This window comes from Typopeltis vanoorti, chromosome 1, assembly GCF_054136105.1.
Source record: "Typopeltis vanoorti isolate ZY-2024b chromosome 1, IOZ_Tvanoo_1.0, whole genome shotgun sequence".
Classification (NCBI taxonomy): Eukaryota; Metazoa; Arthropoda; class Arachnida; order Uropygi; family Thelyphonidae; genus Typopeltis; species Typopeltis vanoorti.
In genome coordinates, this window is record NC_143549.1 from 36759862 (window position 1) to 36778802 (window position 18941).

At 35.6% G+C, this 18941-nt stretch overlaps 1 protein-coding gene across 1 annotated transcript in view; it reads right to left on the reverse strand.

Annotated features, from left to right (window-relative positions):
• The window catches only part of LOC150109893 (uncharacterized), a 102013-nt gene that overhangs the window by 26326 nt on the left and 56746 nt on the right, over nucleotides 1-18941 (reverse strand). The window contains exon 7 of the mRNA XM_090397265.1: nucleotides 15974-16051. Coding sequence (XP_090253391.1) covers nucleotides 15974-16051 — 78 coding nt within the window. The remainder of the gene's footprint in view (nucleotides 1-15973; nucleotides 16052-18941) is intronic.

Sequence of the window (18941 nt, forward strand, 5' to 3'; positions counted from 1 at the left end):
TCCTGACAGAACTGGACTAGGCGATCTCCTCTGTCATTTCTGGTGCCTAAGCCATGTTCGCCAACAATTTCTCCATCACCCCCTCTTCCTACTTTTGCATTGACGTCACCCATCACTATGTTTATATCATGTTTCTTTGTTAGGTTTTTAATCTCTTTTAGGTGTTCATAAAACTCTTCAACATCTTCTTCACTTTTGTCAGCTGTGGGTGCATAAGCTTGGATGATATTTATGTTATCGGGGTTTCCCTTAAGTTTTAACAGCATTATCCTTTCAGAAAATGGAATCCAATTTAGTACTGGTTTATTGATTTCTTCATCTACTATTACAGCTACACCATGTCGATATTTGTTCTCATCATTCCCAGAGTAATACATTGTCGTATTATCTTGTTGACACTTTCCAGATCCTGGCCATCTTGTCTCGCAAATTCCCAAAATCCAGATGCCCAGCCTCTTCATTTCCCTTGTGGCATTTCTTAATTTGCCAGCTTCATACAGAGATCTGACATTCCAAGTTGCAATTTTAAAAGTGGACACCATTTTGAGCCCAGAGATTCTTCGCACCCCCTGTCCCATTTAAGGGACGCCGGGAACTTGGGGCCAATTGTAAGGGTTTGCTTGCCATGGTGGTTGTTCTGGATATAAGGTAGAGCAGTAGATTCTCTGTTTGCTTTCTGCTCCGCAGTATTACAGACGTACACAACGTCATCATATTGCCATCTGCAAATCTCTGATCACAAGCTTTTCCGTCATCATTTGGCTTCAACCTTGTATCAGTACTGACAATGCTACTTCCCAATGTCAGGAGCAGTGACCCCAGCAGGTACTTATTTAATGGCGGCACTACTCGCCATGTCACCGAGTTGTCACTGGGCTTTGTGAGGTTTTAAGTGAGACAGAGTTGCCACTTCTGCTCCCCCACGCCCTGATAGCTCAGTCGCTGTTGGTCCACGGCTGCTTATTCGCCAGATTGCTCTGCTTATATCGCAGCTACCCTCCATATCTGAAGGCTGTTCCCCGATCCGCCACCTGGGGAAGCACCCAGTATGAAAGAAATAAAACACTAATCTCACCAATCTCAGCTCTTTGCCTATGCGGATGATGTTATACTTCTAAATAAATCAGCTACAAGTCTGCAAGATTCCCTGACTAAACTGAATAACTGTTGTAATAGATATGGTATGAAGGTCAGCATTAAAAAGACAGACAATGAAAATATGCAGAAACATTGAAAATATCAACTGCATTGTTAATGGAGAACCTATAGAATGAGTAAAACATTTCAGCTACTTAGGCACGATTTTTAGTGCAGATGGTAAATCAAATATGGAAATAGACAACAGAATCAACAAAGCTGGTATGGTGGGGGAAGTCAATTGAATAAGAGAGAAATTAGCCAAAACACTAAATTAGCTGTATACAAGACAGTGTTCTACCCAGTTTTAACTTATGGATCTGAGAGCTGGGTCAGAAGCAAAACACTTGATAGACTAGAGACTGCAGATATCAGAGTCCTGAAAAAGATTAGGGGTATGAACAGATGGCATCAATGGGAATATCATATTAAAAATGAGGATATTAGGAAAGAACTTGACATTGTCAGCATCCAGGAATACGTGAGCAGAGATAATCACAGGTGGTATGATCACTCAAACAGAATGGGAGAGGAAAGAGAAATTAGCAAAACAAGTTTTCTCTGCCAGGTTGGCAGTAAAAAGACCCACAGGAAGACCAAGATATAGGTGGATTGATACAGTAAAAAGTGCATTAGAAGATAGAGAAATATAAGATTTGATAATGTTGGAGTCTTGACAGGTAACAGACTGATTTGGAGGAAAATTGCAGACAGAAAGTTGTTAGTAATGATGTAATTTTTCATGTAGTACTATCCTATCCTGTACACCCCTTGAGGGTATATATCAGGATGATGATGATGATATAAATTAGGTTGTTCAAGATATAAGGTTGTTAAATTTTTTTCATCTGGCAGTGAATTTGAAGCCATCTGGTGTGAGGTAGAGGTTAACACGATCAAATGCATAGTGGGGTGTTGTTTCAGACCTGGTGGATACCATCCACTAGGTCTGAAGAGCTAATGACAAAGAAATGCATCACCAATTAAAAACATAATGGGTGAAAAAAAAAGTAATTATAACGGGAGACTTTAATTATTCAAACATTGATTGGGTAGCAGTAAAATCTCATGAGAAGAATGAAACTGAATTTATTGAGCAGTTGCAAGACAATCTCCTCAAGCAGCATCTGACAAAACGAACCTGAGATTAAACAGTGTTAGATCTGATTATAGTGTTCGAGAAGTCTTTCACAGTAAAAGTAAGAACTATTCTACCTTCAGTTGGTGACTGATTATGTGATTACTCACGTGGGACGTAGGTAAGTTTATGAATGATCCATTCAGAAAAGATTACATGCTGAACTACAAAACATGAAATTATGATCAACTGAGGAGTATGTTGGATTATGTGCCACAATAGCAACTGTTGAAAGGGGAAGGTATATTGACAGCATTCTGGCATTGTTAAAAAGTACTTAAATGATGCAGCATCAGAATGTGTCCCTAGAATGTGAAGAATAAATAGAGTATAAGTGAAATGGATGTAATCTTATGAAGCAAGAGAAGGATGTAAGAAAAGGATGATGTGGAAGGAATACTGTGTGCATAAGGATGGTGTCTGTTACGAAAATTATAAGCATCAGGCCAGAAGCATCACAACTGTTCTATGGAAAGCTAAATCTGAGCATGAAAATAAACAGGCTCCACAAGCTAAAGACAACCACCAAACAATTTTATCATTATGCTGCAAAGAAAGAATTTGAAAGAATAACTCTACTGAATGCAGATTGTGGGCAAGGGTGAGATGAAGAAGGGTTTGTTAAACAACCCCTTCTTCTTTTAGCATTTTAGACATACTAGTAATGAATGTATCTCTCAGATATACTGTGATCTATGTTGCAAAATTACCACTGCGAGCTCCAAAGCAGTTTACAATAATTTCTCTGAGGGCGCACTAAAAATTCACCGCATGCACTGTGTTGCCAACCTTTGATCTGGCATATACATATATATATCTATATAGAGACAAGCTAAATTACATTTCACATAGTATACTGAAGAGACTATGGTTTGATCAATAGTTATTCTACTGGTCTGACCACTAGTTTATGTAAAATAAAATTACAATAAAATGAAATAAATTAACTACATCTATATTCCATTTAAAACAACATCAGAAATCATTCTTTCATACAGATAGTTTTGTTACAGTGAAAATGATGTCCTAATTTAACATGACAATTGTTATATTAGATTTAGAATCCCAGATTACCTCTGGTTCTATTTAAAATTAACTCTTAGGGAGAAAGGTTAAGTGGGGAGAATATGTGCCTTCCATATGCTTGGGATTTTTAGACCATCATTATTGTTAAAATTAGGGTGATTGATAAGAATCTCACAGGCTCCTTAAATTTACATTCATACCATGTTTTGGTGTGATGTAAACAAGAGGTGCTTTTCCAGTCAATTCTATGTAGTGTTCAGAGAATGATCAGAAAGACTAGCTTGACCATAGTTATTATATTTAATGTGTCATTTATATTCCTTTTTTTTCTGATAGGAATTGTGCGACCTCTTTCTCCTATATAGGCAAATTACAGGTGCAATGAATACAGTATACTCCAGGATGAGCCAGTGGATGGAGTGGATCCTTGGATGAGTTGAGTAAGTTCTTTAATTTGCAAGAGTTTTAAAGGTGGCTTTATGTTTTTTTTTTTTTTTTTTTTTTGTAGTATCCTGTTTATTTTGTCTGATATCTCTTTAATGTATGGAATGGTTACAGTTTTATTGTAGTCTTGTTTATTTTTGTTTTTACAGAATTTTGTTGATAGTATTTTGGCTATAACCATTTTTTAGGAAAGTACTCTTGATAACTTTTAACCATGCTACCGGCCAAGACGTCTATAGACATCAAGGTTATCATGGATGCGAAGTGTATATTAAAATTTTAATACCATTGATATTACATTGAAATATATGATGGATACGAAGCGTACGAGGATGTGTATTTGATCCATAATGGGCGGTAAGGTGGTTAATTCATCTTTAAGTACTTGTTGATTGGAGCAAGTCTTCAAAGCCCTGTTTTTAAGTGTATTAATGACCCCTAGTTTTTGTGTATATATTGGCTAGTATGTGTCAGTTTCTGGTAGACACTAAATGAAAGACTTCCAGAAGGAAGACATTGTGACAAGTGTATCTAGAAGTGAAAGTGTGTTCTGCTTTTCAATCTCGATTGTGAATTGTATGTGTTTGTGTTGTTTGTTTAGGTTAAATTAAAATTTCCTCAGGTATCTGAGCAAATATAAATTTAAATTTAAAATGTTACAGGCTTGCAAATGCACTTTATCTGCTATGGTGGTAGGGATAAATCTTAAGCTTCCACCCTACCACCATTGCAGATAAAGTATGTATGTTTATTCCCTACCACCTAGCAGATAAAGTCCGTTTGCTAAACTCTAATATTTTAAATTTAAATTACACTAAATCAATAACCAGCAACCTAAGAAAATCGGAATTGGCAGCGATAAAATCACTAAAATTAAATCCGTACATCGTAATTAGTAGAGCTGATAAAGGCAGTGCCACAGTTATTCTAAATCGAACTACTTATGTGGAAAAAATGAATCTAATAGTCTCAAACAACAGCACACATCATCTAGCTGCCTATGACATTACCAATCAAATAAAAAAGAAAACGGAGAAGCTACTTAAATCAGCCGGCACATGGTCTGAAGATACTGTTAAAAAATTAATTCCGCACTACGCTCATTCCACAGAGAATTTACGGTCTATCGAAAATTCACAAACAAAACACAACACTCCAACCGTATAGATAGCCCCAATTATCACCTAGCCAAGAAACTAGCTTCAACACTCAAGGAGTTGGAATTTGTCCTGCACAAATGCATGACAGATTCCCTCCCAATATCACAGCGAAATTGCACTACATTCTGGCTATTTTGTGTGGCAAAACACACTTTCTACCTACAAAACGAAGGCACAGCCATGGGCTCACCATTATTCCCCCCCCCTCCATTGCTAACTTTTATATGAAATATTTTGAGCAACATGCTCTAGATTCCTCTCCTTTAAAAAAGTCTGGCTTAGATACGTTAATGATGTTTTCGCTATCTGACCCATGGCTGCCAGACACTAAACACTTTCCTCAGCCACCTAAACAAACAACACAAATGCATACAATTCACAATCGAGATTGAAAAGCAGTACACACTTCCGTTTCTAGATACACTTGTCACACATCTTCCTTCTGACTTTCCTTCACTGTCTACCAGAAACCGACACACACTGGCCAATATACACATAAACTCCTACCACCACCCAACACAAAAACTAGGGGGGGTCATTAATACACTTAAAGATGAATTAAAAGTTATCAGTAATACCTTCCTAAAAAATGGTTACAGCCAAAATATTATCAAAAAAATCCTGTACAACACCTCACTTAAAAACAAAAATAAACAAGACTACAATAAAACTGTAACCATTCCATTCATTAAAGGGATATCAGACAAAATAAACAGAATATTACAAAAATACAATCTTAAAGTCACCTTTAAACCTCCTGCAAAATTAAAGAACTTACTCAACATGTCCAAGGATCCACTCCCTCCACTTGTCCACCCTGGAGTATATCATATTCATTGCACCTATAATTTGCCCTATATAGGTAAAACAGGATGTAAAGGAACATAAACAACACATTAAATATAATAACTATGGTCAAGCTGGTCTTTCTGATCATGCCCTGAACATTTTACATAGAATTGACTGGAAAAGCACCTGTTTTACATCTCACCAAAACATGGTATGAATGTAAATTTAAGGAAGCCTGTGAGATTCTTATCAATCACTAATCTTAACAATAATGATGGTCTAAAAATCCCAAGCACATGGAAGGCACATATTCTCCCCACTTAACCTTTCTCCTTAAGAGTTAATTCTAAATAGAACCATAGGTAATCTGAGATTCTAAATCTAATATAACAATTGTCATGTTAAATTAGGACATCATTTTCACTGTAACAAAACTATCTGTACGAAAGAATGTTTCTCTGATGCTGTCTTAAATAGAATATAGCTTTGATGTAGTTAATTTATTTTAATTCATTTATTGTAAATTTATTTTATTTTCACTAGAGGTTAGACCAGTAGAATAACCATTGACCAAATCATTGTCTCTTCAGCATACTATGTGAAATGTAATTTAGCTTCTCTCTCTCTCTCTCTCTCTCTCTATATATATATATATATATATATATATATATATATATATATATATATATATATATATATACTCCAGATGATGTCCTCAGGAAATTAAAATATTTATATATTTACATTTATATATAACATGATTATAGAGTTCCATAATTTGTGTAAAATGAATGCTGGTCACTGTGTAACATTAAAGGAAAAGGAGGAGGTATTAGAGCTGTTGCACCAACTGAATAAGAATTCAGCAGTAGCGACTGATGGGATATAAGCATGGATGCTAAAAGAGTATTCAGCTGAACTGACTATCCTTTTGACTAGGCTATATAATTTGAGTCTCAGAAAGGTAAGATTCCACAGGAGTGGAAAGAATGTATGGTAATCCCATTGCACAAGGGTGGTGCAAGACTGATGTATCTAGCTATTGACCTATTAGTATCTCTGGAGTGGGTGAAGAATTTGGAAAAGTTTGCATTTGCATTCAGTAATGGGTTGACAAGGAACTTCTACTTTGCAATGAACTGCATGGTTCACTAATGGAAGATCATGTTTTAGCAACTTGTTCACATTCTATGTTACCACTGAGTTTGACAAGCAGAATGGATACAACATGATATTATTATTATTATGGGTATCTCCATGGAGTCAGCAGACTCATCGCAGGAGCCCAAACTAGCAAAACAATATCTGTCATAGCTCTTCTTGAATTCATTTACAGACGAAGAGCTCACAACTAAGTCAGGCAATGAATTCCACTCGTTCACCACCCTCCAGGCAAAAAACCTTGTTCTGACACCTTTGTTAACCACACTTTTCTTTAATTTCCAGAGATGACCTCTTGTTCTTCCATCACTATTACACAGCTGAAACATTTCCCCTGCATCAATCCTATAAAAACCTTTCAGTAATTTAAATGTTTCTATCATATACCCTCTTCTTCGCCTATCAACCAATCTCTGCAATCCACAAGCTCTCAATCTATCAATGTAGGGGACATTTTTTATATCACTCACCAACTTGGTCACTCTTCTCTGAACCCTCTCCACAGCCTCCTCATCTCCAAGGAATCCAGGTGACCAGACCTGAGCACAGTAACCAAATGTGGAAGTATCAATGCTTTATAAAGGGGAATAATAACCTCTTTATCTCTGGATGTCAGTGTATTCCTCAACAACCAAGTAATCCTATGTGCAATCTTGGACACCTTAGCAATGTGTCCTCTGAACTTCATCTCCCTATCTACCAATACCTCTAAGTCCCTAGCCCCATCAATCTCTTGGAGAACCTTTCCATCAATATAGTACACAACTGGTAATCTTTTAATCCCAAAATGCATGACTTTACACTTTTCCACATTGAACTGACATCCGTTATCTTTTTCCCATTTTACCAGCTTATTTAAATCATCCTGCAAACTTTCAACATCAGCTTGATTTTTTATTGCGCTACACAACTTTGCATCGTCAGCAAACAACTGAATATCTCCCTTTAAGCCATTTCCTATATCATTTATATACAAATTAAACAACACTGGCCCAAGCACAGAGCCCTGAGGCACACCACTGGTCATCTGCCTCATTCTGGACTCGACTCCTCCATACACCACCTTATGGTATCTCTCCCTGAGCCATTCTCCTATCCATATCACCAATTTAATATCCATTCCCATCTGCTCCAATTTGCGTAACAGTGTTCTATGGGGTATCCTGTCAAAAGCCTTAGCAAAATCCAGAAGTACCACTATGTAGCCTGTTCCTTTGTCCAACTCAGATGTTATTCTATTATGAATAGTTAATAGATTGCTAAGGCAGGATCTACCTTTAGCAAAACCATGTTGGCCTCTATAGAGTATCATATCCTGATCCACCCATTCTTGAATTTTGTCTTTAACCAACTTTTCTAATACTTTTACTACTACTCCTGAGATAGTGATTGGTCTGTAATTAACTACCGCAGTTTTAGAGCCACCCTTATGCAAAGGAACCACTTTGCCTAACTTCCACTCCCTAGGGACAATACCAGCATTCAAACTTAAATTAAATATCCAAGTAAGAGGGGTTGACAATTCATTTGCACATTCACGCAACACCTCTCACGATACTTGTGGCTTTTGCTAAGACTTTTGAGAGAACAGCATGGAAGACTGTTGCATAAATTGAAGAATATGGATTTGGAATATAAAATATTAGTGTGGAAAGAGGATAGCTGACTGACATATCAAAAAGTGGTATGGCATATAGGGGATGCGAGTCTGCAAGATTTAAGGTAACCAGTGCTTGGTCGACTGTTATTCAATCTATACATTAATGATATTGGGAAGGATTTGACAGGCAGCCACATGCTGATGATGCAAAGAGAGACTAAGTGATCAGAAATGTGGTTGATATGAAATACTTGCAGAATGATTTGAATAAGCTGGAAGAATTGTGGGCATGGGAAAATGGCTGTGAGTTCAATGTTTGTAAATGTAAAGGCATGCACTTTAGTGTGTTTAGATATATAATGCCATATTATATTGGTGAGATTATGCTAGAAGAAACTGATTAGGCTAGGGATATTCGAGTTTTAATAGATAGAAAGTTGAAGTTCATGGGTCATATAGCAAAGATTGCACATACAACTCAGAGGATAGTTGCCATGCTGAAATGAACTTTTAAAGGTAAAGATAAGGATGTCACATTTTGCCTCTTTAGAAGGCCTTGATAACACCTTACTTGGAATATTGTGCACAGGTATGGTCTTGTTTCCTGGATGATTCTGATACAGTGGATAGAGTGCAAAGGAGAGTGTTAAAAATGATATCAGGATTGTGAAATTGCTTATGAAGATAGATTAGAATTTTGTAGAACACAGACACTAGCAAACAGGAGAAAGAGGGATGATAATGATTAAGACTTACGAACTGCTAAAAGGTCATACAGGATTTCGGTTTTCAGATTTTTCATTTTATGGAGGGTGGGGAAAGGTCAAGAGGACATTCTTGGAAGCTGAGAATAAATAGTGTCAAGAAAGGGGAGAGTTAGATTTTTCTCTCATAGTGTAGTGCATGATTGGAATGGATTGCCATTGGTTGTTATGTGTGCAAGTAGTGTGAATGAACTCAAGAACAAGTATGACAGCTGATACATGTAGTATATAGCCTCTCTCAATGAGTCTCTGGACATCTCTCTTAATAATAAGAAAAATAAAAAAACCTTTGCTAAGCAGGAAAGTGAACAGAAATCAAAAACTACAATAAAACTCAGGTGGACTAAAAATAATATCTAGGTTAATAAAGATCACAATGATTGTCAAATATCAAGAGTAAATAGTGAAAAATAAAATATCCTGACCATCCTCAAGAGTACTGAAGATGATTACTATTCATCTATTGAAAATGAAAAGAGAACTAGCATGACAGAACATGTACCACGGCAATATAACTCAAGCTAAACCAAAAAGAAAACAGATAGCATAATTTATTATAAAATATAATTATTTATCTTTTTTTTTTGTTGTTGTTCAATCCGGCTCTTTTCTCTGAGTTACAGTGTACACTGTGTAGTGATGCTGTCATAGTATTGCTACAGCCAAAAATAAAATATCATTTCATTCACGAATGGTGGTCTTTAACATGATTGACAATATAAAATTGTATCTGTACTACAATATCTCATATCGCGTAAGAAGTATAACAAAACAATCACAAATGCATACATATTTCATTAATACATAATAATACATTTGAAATATCAGATGTTATGATATCTCATAACTACAACAGCAAATAATATGCATTTTAAGTGAAGCAATTCAGCATTCAAATAAGTGATCTTATACTAAGCAGCTGTTTCAGAATTACAGATATTAGCATCTTCAAGTAATATTCATTCAATGTTCATTGGTTTTCTATGGACAAAGTTGAACTCAATATTGGATTCTGTTATAACTGAGAGAGAGCATTGCAGGGTAGTGTAGCATAGTGTTCTTTTCAAATTCCAAGTGAATTATATACAAGTGCAAATTATAACAAAGTTGCTCCTAGCAATAAAAAGATAACTGACATTCATGGGTACAATGCTAAAGAAAATTCATCACTGATCTCGCACGATAAGTTAATTTATTTAACTTGTTGAGCTCGATTTTATAGGGGTTTCAAGTCTAAATAAATATAGAAAATATGATGTATAATTGTTGTTTGAATATAAATTAACTACCTTATAAAATGTGTTAGATATTTCCTGTTTGAACATTGTACTAAAAATTAGAGGAAAGGGATTAAGTGTTATTAACATAGTGAGTCAGCAAAAAAAAAAAAATTTGTAAAAGAAAAAGTTCGCAACAACTTGCAAACAAATTGAGTGCCTGAAACAAAGACTTTCGGTGAGAGAGAACCAGAGTGACACCATCACGCCGACAAGAATCACGGACACTTCAAAATGAAAACAAAGAACAAGAGGGATATTTAAGGGGCTGAAAGGGGAAGTAAAGGGTCTGGAAAATCCTTTTTTTCAGCTGTTCAGGGAAGAAAAGAGAAGAGGTGATGATTAGAAGCTGGTGGCTGGAGGTTGGGTAGTTCGTACCTTGTGACCCGATGGCTTATCATCGGAACTTTGTCGACAGCGATTCCCCTTGGAGTTTTCCGGGTAGTTTCCAAGGCCCATCTGATAAAAATGTATCATATCCCACCATGTAGCTGACCATGTTCCCCATGAAGATCATAACGAAAATCGAGATGCCTTTTAGTGTAGTCACCAAAGAGCTGCCAACCAAGGAAGGATGTTGCTTACTGCCCACGTCAAGACAACCATGAAAGAATACTGAGACGTCCAAGTTAAGAAAATACTCTGAGTCAAGGCAAAGATTCACGATGTCTAGATACAAACCTAGTTCATGAAAAGGGATTGTTCATGTGTAGAAAGAACTGTGAGTAAGCACGTCATATTGTTGTTTCTTGGAATGTAGATATGTAAGAACTGAATATATATGTTATGTTAAGTGTCCGAAGCAAATTTTTGTAAAGAAATGAGTATAGTGTTAGAGTAACGGAAATGTGTTATATTTTTGTGCAAAGTAAATTTTTGAAGTTAGCTATGCTGAGAGGAACAGTTCTATCCCCCAACAGTTGTCTTGTATGTATTGTATAATGCTAAGTAGTGGGTTAAGGTTACATGAACACAAAAATATGTTTGGTTTAATTGTGTAATTTATTTGCTGGAGTTAGCCAGGCTCAGAGAAACAGTTGCTTCCCACTTTTGTCTAATTTTTATTCTCAATTTTTAGTTAGAATAAAATGCTTTGTTTGAACAACAACTTGATCTGATCTCTGCCAATGCACTATCGTAAAAAAAATTTACGGACTTATGTGTATTGATTAGATATTGCCACAACTTGCTGCATGGTTAAGAACCTGCCTTTGTTCCTTTTCTTTGAATTCTTAGATTCTAATATTCTGCCATAAGTTTCAGTATGGAAATACCGTGAGTAGACATATTACTTACTATTATAATAACGGAATTTTAACTCACGTAAAACATTCTTTATTCGTAGAATTTTCACCTGAGTATCACAGGCATCATGAGTACAGGTACAAAGGCTAATTAAACAATAACTGTTATATTCACAAAGAGCCACCTAAGTAGTTAAGGTTAAATTTCCTAAATTTATTTTTAAAAAAAAATTATATATACATACATGCATACATACATGCGTGTGCGTATGTGCACGCGCGCAATTACAAGTTAGGACAGATTTGCTGATTAATAGAGTACTATCTCCCACAAGGGGAAAAGACGTAGACCATCAGATCTGTTTATTAGGGGAGTGAAGTAACGTTTCACGTTTCTTTGTAAAGCCGTTCCATTAGGACTGACTTTTGTCTTGTTCCACTGTGCCATTGCTCCGAATAAGGTACCCATAATAGATTTTTTCCATAGCATAGACAGAGGTATTCGATCCTTACCCCAAAAAACAGCTAACAGAACAAGATTTGAGTGTGCAAAAATTCTTTTTAATGCCAAGCCTCCTCGGAGGAACCTATTGTACGCTGAACAAAAAGCACTGAAATCGCCAAAAAAATAACAAGACCCTTACGAAAGCTGCCAAAGGGAAGGCTGTAGTCATTCAAGACAGAAGAGAATATGAAAGAAAAAGGTCACTGTTACTCCGCCACTATTTGACTTATAGGCCCCTCACTTCAGATCCCTGGTAGATAAATAAAAAAGACTTAATGCTCTTATAGAAAAAATATCAATATGGGATGAAGATAAAAAGAAAACACTAAAGATCCCCTTCTTTGGGCACCCACCAAGATTATATGGTCTTCCAAAAGTACATAGGCCAGGAATTCCATTACAACCTGTTGTAAACTGCATAGGTTGTCCCACTTACAAATATCAAAATTTCTGTCAAATTTATTCACTTCAACTAAAAGAACTGCTATGTATATAAAAAATTCTGTGGATTTCAGAAATAGAATTTCCGATCTGCATCTAGACGATTCGGAGGTTATGATTAGTCTAGATGTTGTTTCGCTATTTACAAATGTTCCGTTGGCAGACAGCATTGAATAACTGCACCAAGAATTTCCTCCAGACATAGTCAAATTATTTGAATTTGTAATAAAATCCGGTTATTTTTCCTTCAAAAACCAGTTATACCAACAAATCGAAGGAACAGCAAGGGGTAATCCAATATCTCCTGCTATTGCCAACTACTTCATGGAGTACTTCAAACAACGTATCTTTGACAACATTATACCCAGACCTAACCTTTGGTTCAGATATGTGGACGACATTTTTGTCACATGGAAGGGGCACTTCGAAAGAATTACAACAGTTTCTATCAAAAATAAATGCACTTCATTCAAGGATCCAGTTAACCCTAGAAGTAGAAGTAAATAAGCAGTTAGACTTTCTAGCCTATTAATTCTTTGCCAAACAGATGGCAACCTATCACAGTCTATAGGAAGGAGACTCATACAGGCCAGTACATCCATGCTGAATCACATCACCATCCCAGTCTAAAGGCAGGTACTATAAAAACACTGGTTCATAGAGCCCACTCCTTTTGTTTTTCAGAAGAACTATTACAAAAAAAATTACAATATATTAATTCCCCCTTCATATCCAATGGTTATAAAAATTCCTTCATAAAAAGAGCTTTAAGTAGCCATGCTTCGGCATCATCTTCTAATACAGAAGAACCTATGCGTATACCTATCCCCTATGTGCAAGGAGTCAGCGAACGCATAGCTAAGGTGTTAAAACCACTAAATATTTGTGTGGCCTTTCGACCCATCGGAAATATCTCCACATTCCTCATGTCTCCAAAGGACAAGCTTCCACATCTCAGCTCTCCAGGTGTCTACCAGATTCCCTGTTCTTGTGGGTTATCATATTTCAGACAAACAGGAAGATCTGCTCTGATCCGGTTATAAGAACACAAATCGTATATCCAGTACCTTGAACCTGAACATTCTGGACTTGCAGAGCATGCCATCAACACTAGACACAGAGTTCAGTAGAACAAGACAAAAGTCATTCACAAAAGTCAGTTCCTAATGGAACGGCTTTACAAAGAAACATGTGAAATGTTACTTCACTCCCCTAACGTAAACAGATCCGATGGTCTACGTCTTTCCCCGATAGTACTCTACGAATCAGCAAATCTTTCTTAACTTGTAATTGCACACCACACACACACACACACACACACACACACACACACACACACACACACACACACACACACACATTCAAGATACCAAGTAATTTTATATAAACTTGGTTTTTAATCCTATTTCCCAAGTAAGCAAACAGACAAGTATGTCAAGTTTGCACCTGCACATAGTGAAAGACTGAAGCAACTCGTGGTAAAGGCGGATTAAGCTCCGATCACTTTCCTTAGTATTTTTTTTTTCCATTAGGGGAAGTAAAACACTTGACCAAAGATTAGAGACCACAGATATGAGGGTCCTGAGAAAGATTAGGGGCATGAGCAGATGGCATCAATGGCAATATCATATTAAAAATGAGGATATTAGGAAAGAACTTGATATTGTCAGCATCCAGGAATGCATTAGCAAAGCTAATATCAGGTATTATGGTCACTTAAGCAGAGTGGGTGAGGAAAGATTAGCAAAACAAGTGTTCTTTGGCAGGAAAAAAAAGACCCAGAGAAAGACCAAGATATAGGTGGATTGATACAGTAAAAAGTGCCTTAGAAGACAGAAATATAAGACCTGATAATAATGGAGTCTTAACATTTAACAGACTGATTTGGAGGAAAATTGTAGATAGAAAGTTAGTAATGATATAAATTTTTTATGTAGTACTATCATATCCTGTACACTCTTTGAGGGTATATATATCAGAAATTTGATGATGATGATGAAATATAAATTTTTTAAAAAAATTAAGAATTGAATGCTTAATTTGTCTACTTATCTTTAAAGAGGAAAGAGGAAGAGAGAAATGATGTAGACATACAAAAGGAAATGAAGATTTCATGGATCCAAAAGAAGAGAACTGAAGTTGACAGGGTGCTAAAATGGAATTAATAACGCCCATAGAGAAAAGAAAAAATATATGTGGTCAAACTGTGAGGCATGAAAGTCTTCAAAAAGTTTTATTAGAGGGATGAACAATGGAAAGCAAAGGAAAGGAAGACGATGCACATACACATTGCTCAAAAACAAAGGACTGAGTGGGCTTCAACTATGCAGAGAATAGCTAATAACCCAAGAGAAACATATGGAGAGCCATAACAGCCACCTCTTGGATAGAGATGACACCATGTTCTCACACTAAGTGATAAAATTCATTTCCCACCTGAAGACATTGACAAAACTGTGAGACCCGAACCAGAGTATGTTGGATAGAGAATAGATATGCTTACCAGTCAGCCTAGCAAATAATTTTTAGGCCTTTTATTGTCACTTGGAGCCTCCAGAGATCAGTTGATAATTACAGACGATCTTGGCTAGAAAGCTCTGAGTTTAGATCTTTACTAGGATGCAAAGATCTTTTGTAAGAATTTTTCAACTGAAGGTGAGACAGCTAGTTTTAAGTAGAGGTTGCAGTTTTTCCTGCAAGCTGGCCATAGAGACTATACATAACAAACAGACATAGCATACCATGTAGACAGAATTAACCACCCTATCATAACATCAATTGGTCTATAAAGCCAAGCTATTTGGCCACCGAGTCTTATGCATCAAGCTAATGAACTGTTCCTATTCTTTTTAACTTTACTGAATTCATTCATACAGAAATAATTAAGCTCAAAACTGAAATTAGAATTTCAGTCTAACCAACTTAAAGCATTCACCCACTTGTCAAAAGTTTGAATTCTTCAAACTTTTGACAAGTGGGTGAGAAGCTAATTACAATAAAATATAATTTTATGCTAATTAGGAAAAACTAATAAAACTAGCTGTAATAAGAGCAGCACACCCATTCTTCCCTGGCTGAATCTTTATTCTTTTAACTTTATCCTGAAATATGTAAAAAAACTACATAATTGTAATATTTCTTGGGTCACAGATGGATTAATCTGTCTTTGGAAAATAGATATGGACTGTGTCTAATTTCCAAAGACTGATTTTTATTAACACACACACACACCCACACACACACACACACACTCAAGTTAACATAAATTGCATTAAAATCCAACTTACTAAAGAGGATGACCAAAGAACAAAAAATACAGTTAGCAGTAAAACGACAACACAAAGATTTTTACTTTCTTTGTAGACCTAGAAAAAAAAATAATAAAAATTAAGTTTCTCATAAATGATGCATAAACATTTTTTTTTTTAATATTTAGATGATAAATGTCAAATTTTAGATGAAAAACAAACTATACTATAATGCAGAATTTTGAAGAAATCCAACAAAACAGTTGAAAAACTGAATGAGTGATTCTTCCATGATGAATATTAAATATCCATTATGGAAGAATTGCATGTCATTTTCTTACATTTCCTTATATCAATTTTTCTGACAGGAATACTTTTTTTTTTTAGTATTTTAAAAATAAATAAGTCTAGCCAAAAATATGAAGCTTTTAGAACATAAATGCATTCGCTTCTAAGTTATGATTTGGCAAAATCTGTAAATCTTTTCAGCTTTGGGATAGTGAAAACTTTTTACTGCTCCAAAAGAATAAAAAATAGTGGCAGATGATTTTTATTAAATAATGTGACACCATTAAAATGTTAAATGGAGGTTTGACACATCAAATTCATATTTGTTCTGTGGTTTATCCCACCAATGGTCATAATTCATATGTCAATTCATTAGTTACACCCCTCTAATTTACAAAATACATCATTACATAAAAGATTTCATATATCTGTATAATATACATTCATATGACTGCCTTAACTATGCAATCTGATATACAATGATTGAAATATATCAACATTTTACACTTTGTATGAATGCCATTTCAACACTATTATGTGATTTGTATTCACATTTTGGGTTGATGTCTATATATGTAGTAGTGAATAGGGTGCTTATATATTAAGCTTTAAGATCTTTCATAATCTGCAGTCACCATCTTAATTGCTGATCTTGCAATTCTCCAGTGGGATGAAGAAACTTCCTCAACTTCATATTTGAACACAGGTTGGTCTTCTTTCTCGCAAACAAGATCTCACTTCACTCTCCTTACTTTTATTTTTTGATGGAGGGGAAACTGGAAAATCCACTTAAGTAAAACAACACATGCAAAGTTAAAGTTTAATCTCATGTTTCATAAAATTTACCTCTGCACAAAGATCAAATTTCTTTTCAGGATGATAGATGACTTACATCTCTAACCTTCTTGGAACAAATCCATAACATCCTCACTTTGTCCCTATTTTGCTCAAAAGACTCTTCATCTGTGAAGCTGCTGCTATCACTACACAAATCTCAAGTATGTGTTTAACTTAGTATCTTATAATACTGTTCCTATGGAGGATAGTGCAACAAAAAGTTCCTAAAAATTCTAGATGCTATTCAGAAAAAGACAATTTGCTTCATTGACAATCTTTCACAAGCTTAATCCAGTTGCTTTATCAAAACCATTCTGTTTTTACCACATGTTTTCTTCTTGGATGCTATTCTGGGTTGATGTCTATATATGTAGTGGAGGTGATTGACAATTTAATTAAAGAATTTTTACAAGCTCACTCCAGCATATATATGCTGAAGTGAGCTTTCATGCATATATTCTTCTATATTTCATGCATTTTTAATTAAAAATCCCTCATTATCCTCTTTAATTCATCTTTTCTTTGGAAGAGCCATTCTCATATTGTTTTCTCCAAATGACCACAACCTTCAGCTGTTCAAGAAAAGCATCACATGAACAGAATCTGTCCTTTCTTTTTTGTGCACAATATAAATGTGCTGCATGGGGTTAATCTCAACCCCTCCTACATCAACCTCAGATAATTTGACTGATACCCTTTAATCCGAAGGGTATCAGCATTTTATGCTGTAGTGAAGGAGAGTATCTCCTCCTTGTTGCACTTGAAGACTGGAAATGGCTGAGTTAACAGATGACTAAAATTTAATTTTACAATGGTAATGAAGGCATGACAGCAAATTATATGACATAGTCCGGGCACACTCCGAGAAAAAACAGATGTGGCCAGTCACTGTAGAAGAGACAGGAACCTCACCACGTAACCTTCCATAGTAAACCATGTCGGATTTAAGCAATAGAGACAAGGTTGGACGCTCTGCAACTTTTGTCTCTTGGAAACATTACAGGAAAGAAGAGAATGAAGCTCAGGAATGCAAGATGAATACTATGAAAATAGCATATGATGAACATACCTTAAAGAAATGAAGTATCTCCTGATCCTTCATGTCTGAACCTTATATGAAGCAGGGAAGTTAGATAACCTTATACAAGAACTTGAAGCAATGAAAATTGACATTACTGGTATCAGTGAAGTCAAATGGACTAATAGTGGAAAAATAAACAGAAAGAGCTATTCAATTATATACTCATGTGGAGACAGTCATAGGAATGGAGTAGTATTTGTACTAAAAACTAAGATTGCGCAATCCTTAGTTGGATTTTGGCCCATAAGTGATAGGATAATTGCAATAAAAATTGCAGCTCAATCTTTTAATATTTTAATAAACTTTGTTTGCTTACACTTAGATAAAGGATTAAACTAAATTTATTATAGTCTAACCAAGTGGAAAAAACGTCCAACATCTTTCTCTAAATCCAGAGTAATTTAACAATAAGGTGATACATCTTTTGGCAACTCGTATAGGTAAATATGACTTCTCCAATGCTTCTGCCTTAGTATCGCCACTTCTGAGTCTGGCTCCCACTGATGAGACCGAAAATAAAGGTAGAAACCAGTCTGGGTAGTGGCCTTCCTTTTAACTGCTATGGTCAAGTTAACTTGAGGGCGGAAAAAATTGGCGACCTTGCTAAGATCGAGTTAACTCGATTGAACTTTCGATGTGTAATACTCATTTAATTTAGTTTGTGAAAGCATTTGAATTGAGTGGGCTTATAATGCCATCTCTTAGGATTAGAAGGAACTAATTTTCAAGCTTCTGTCTGCTTTGTGGTGCTATCTTCGTAAAAAATTGTGAGACCATGCACAATGTTATCAGAACCATCCT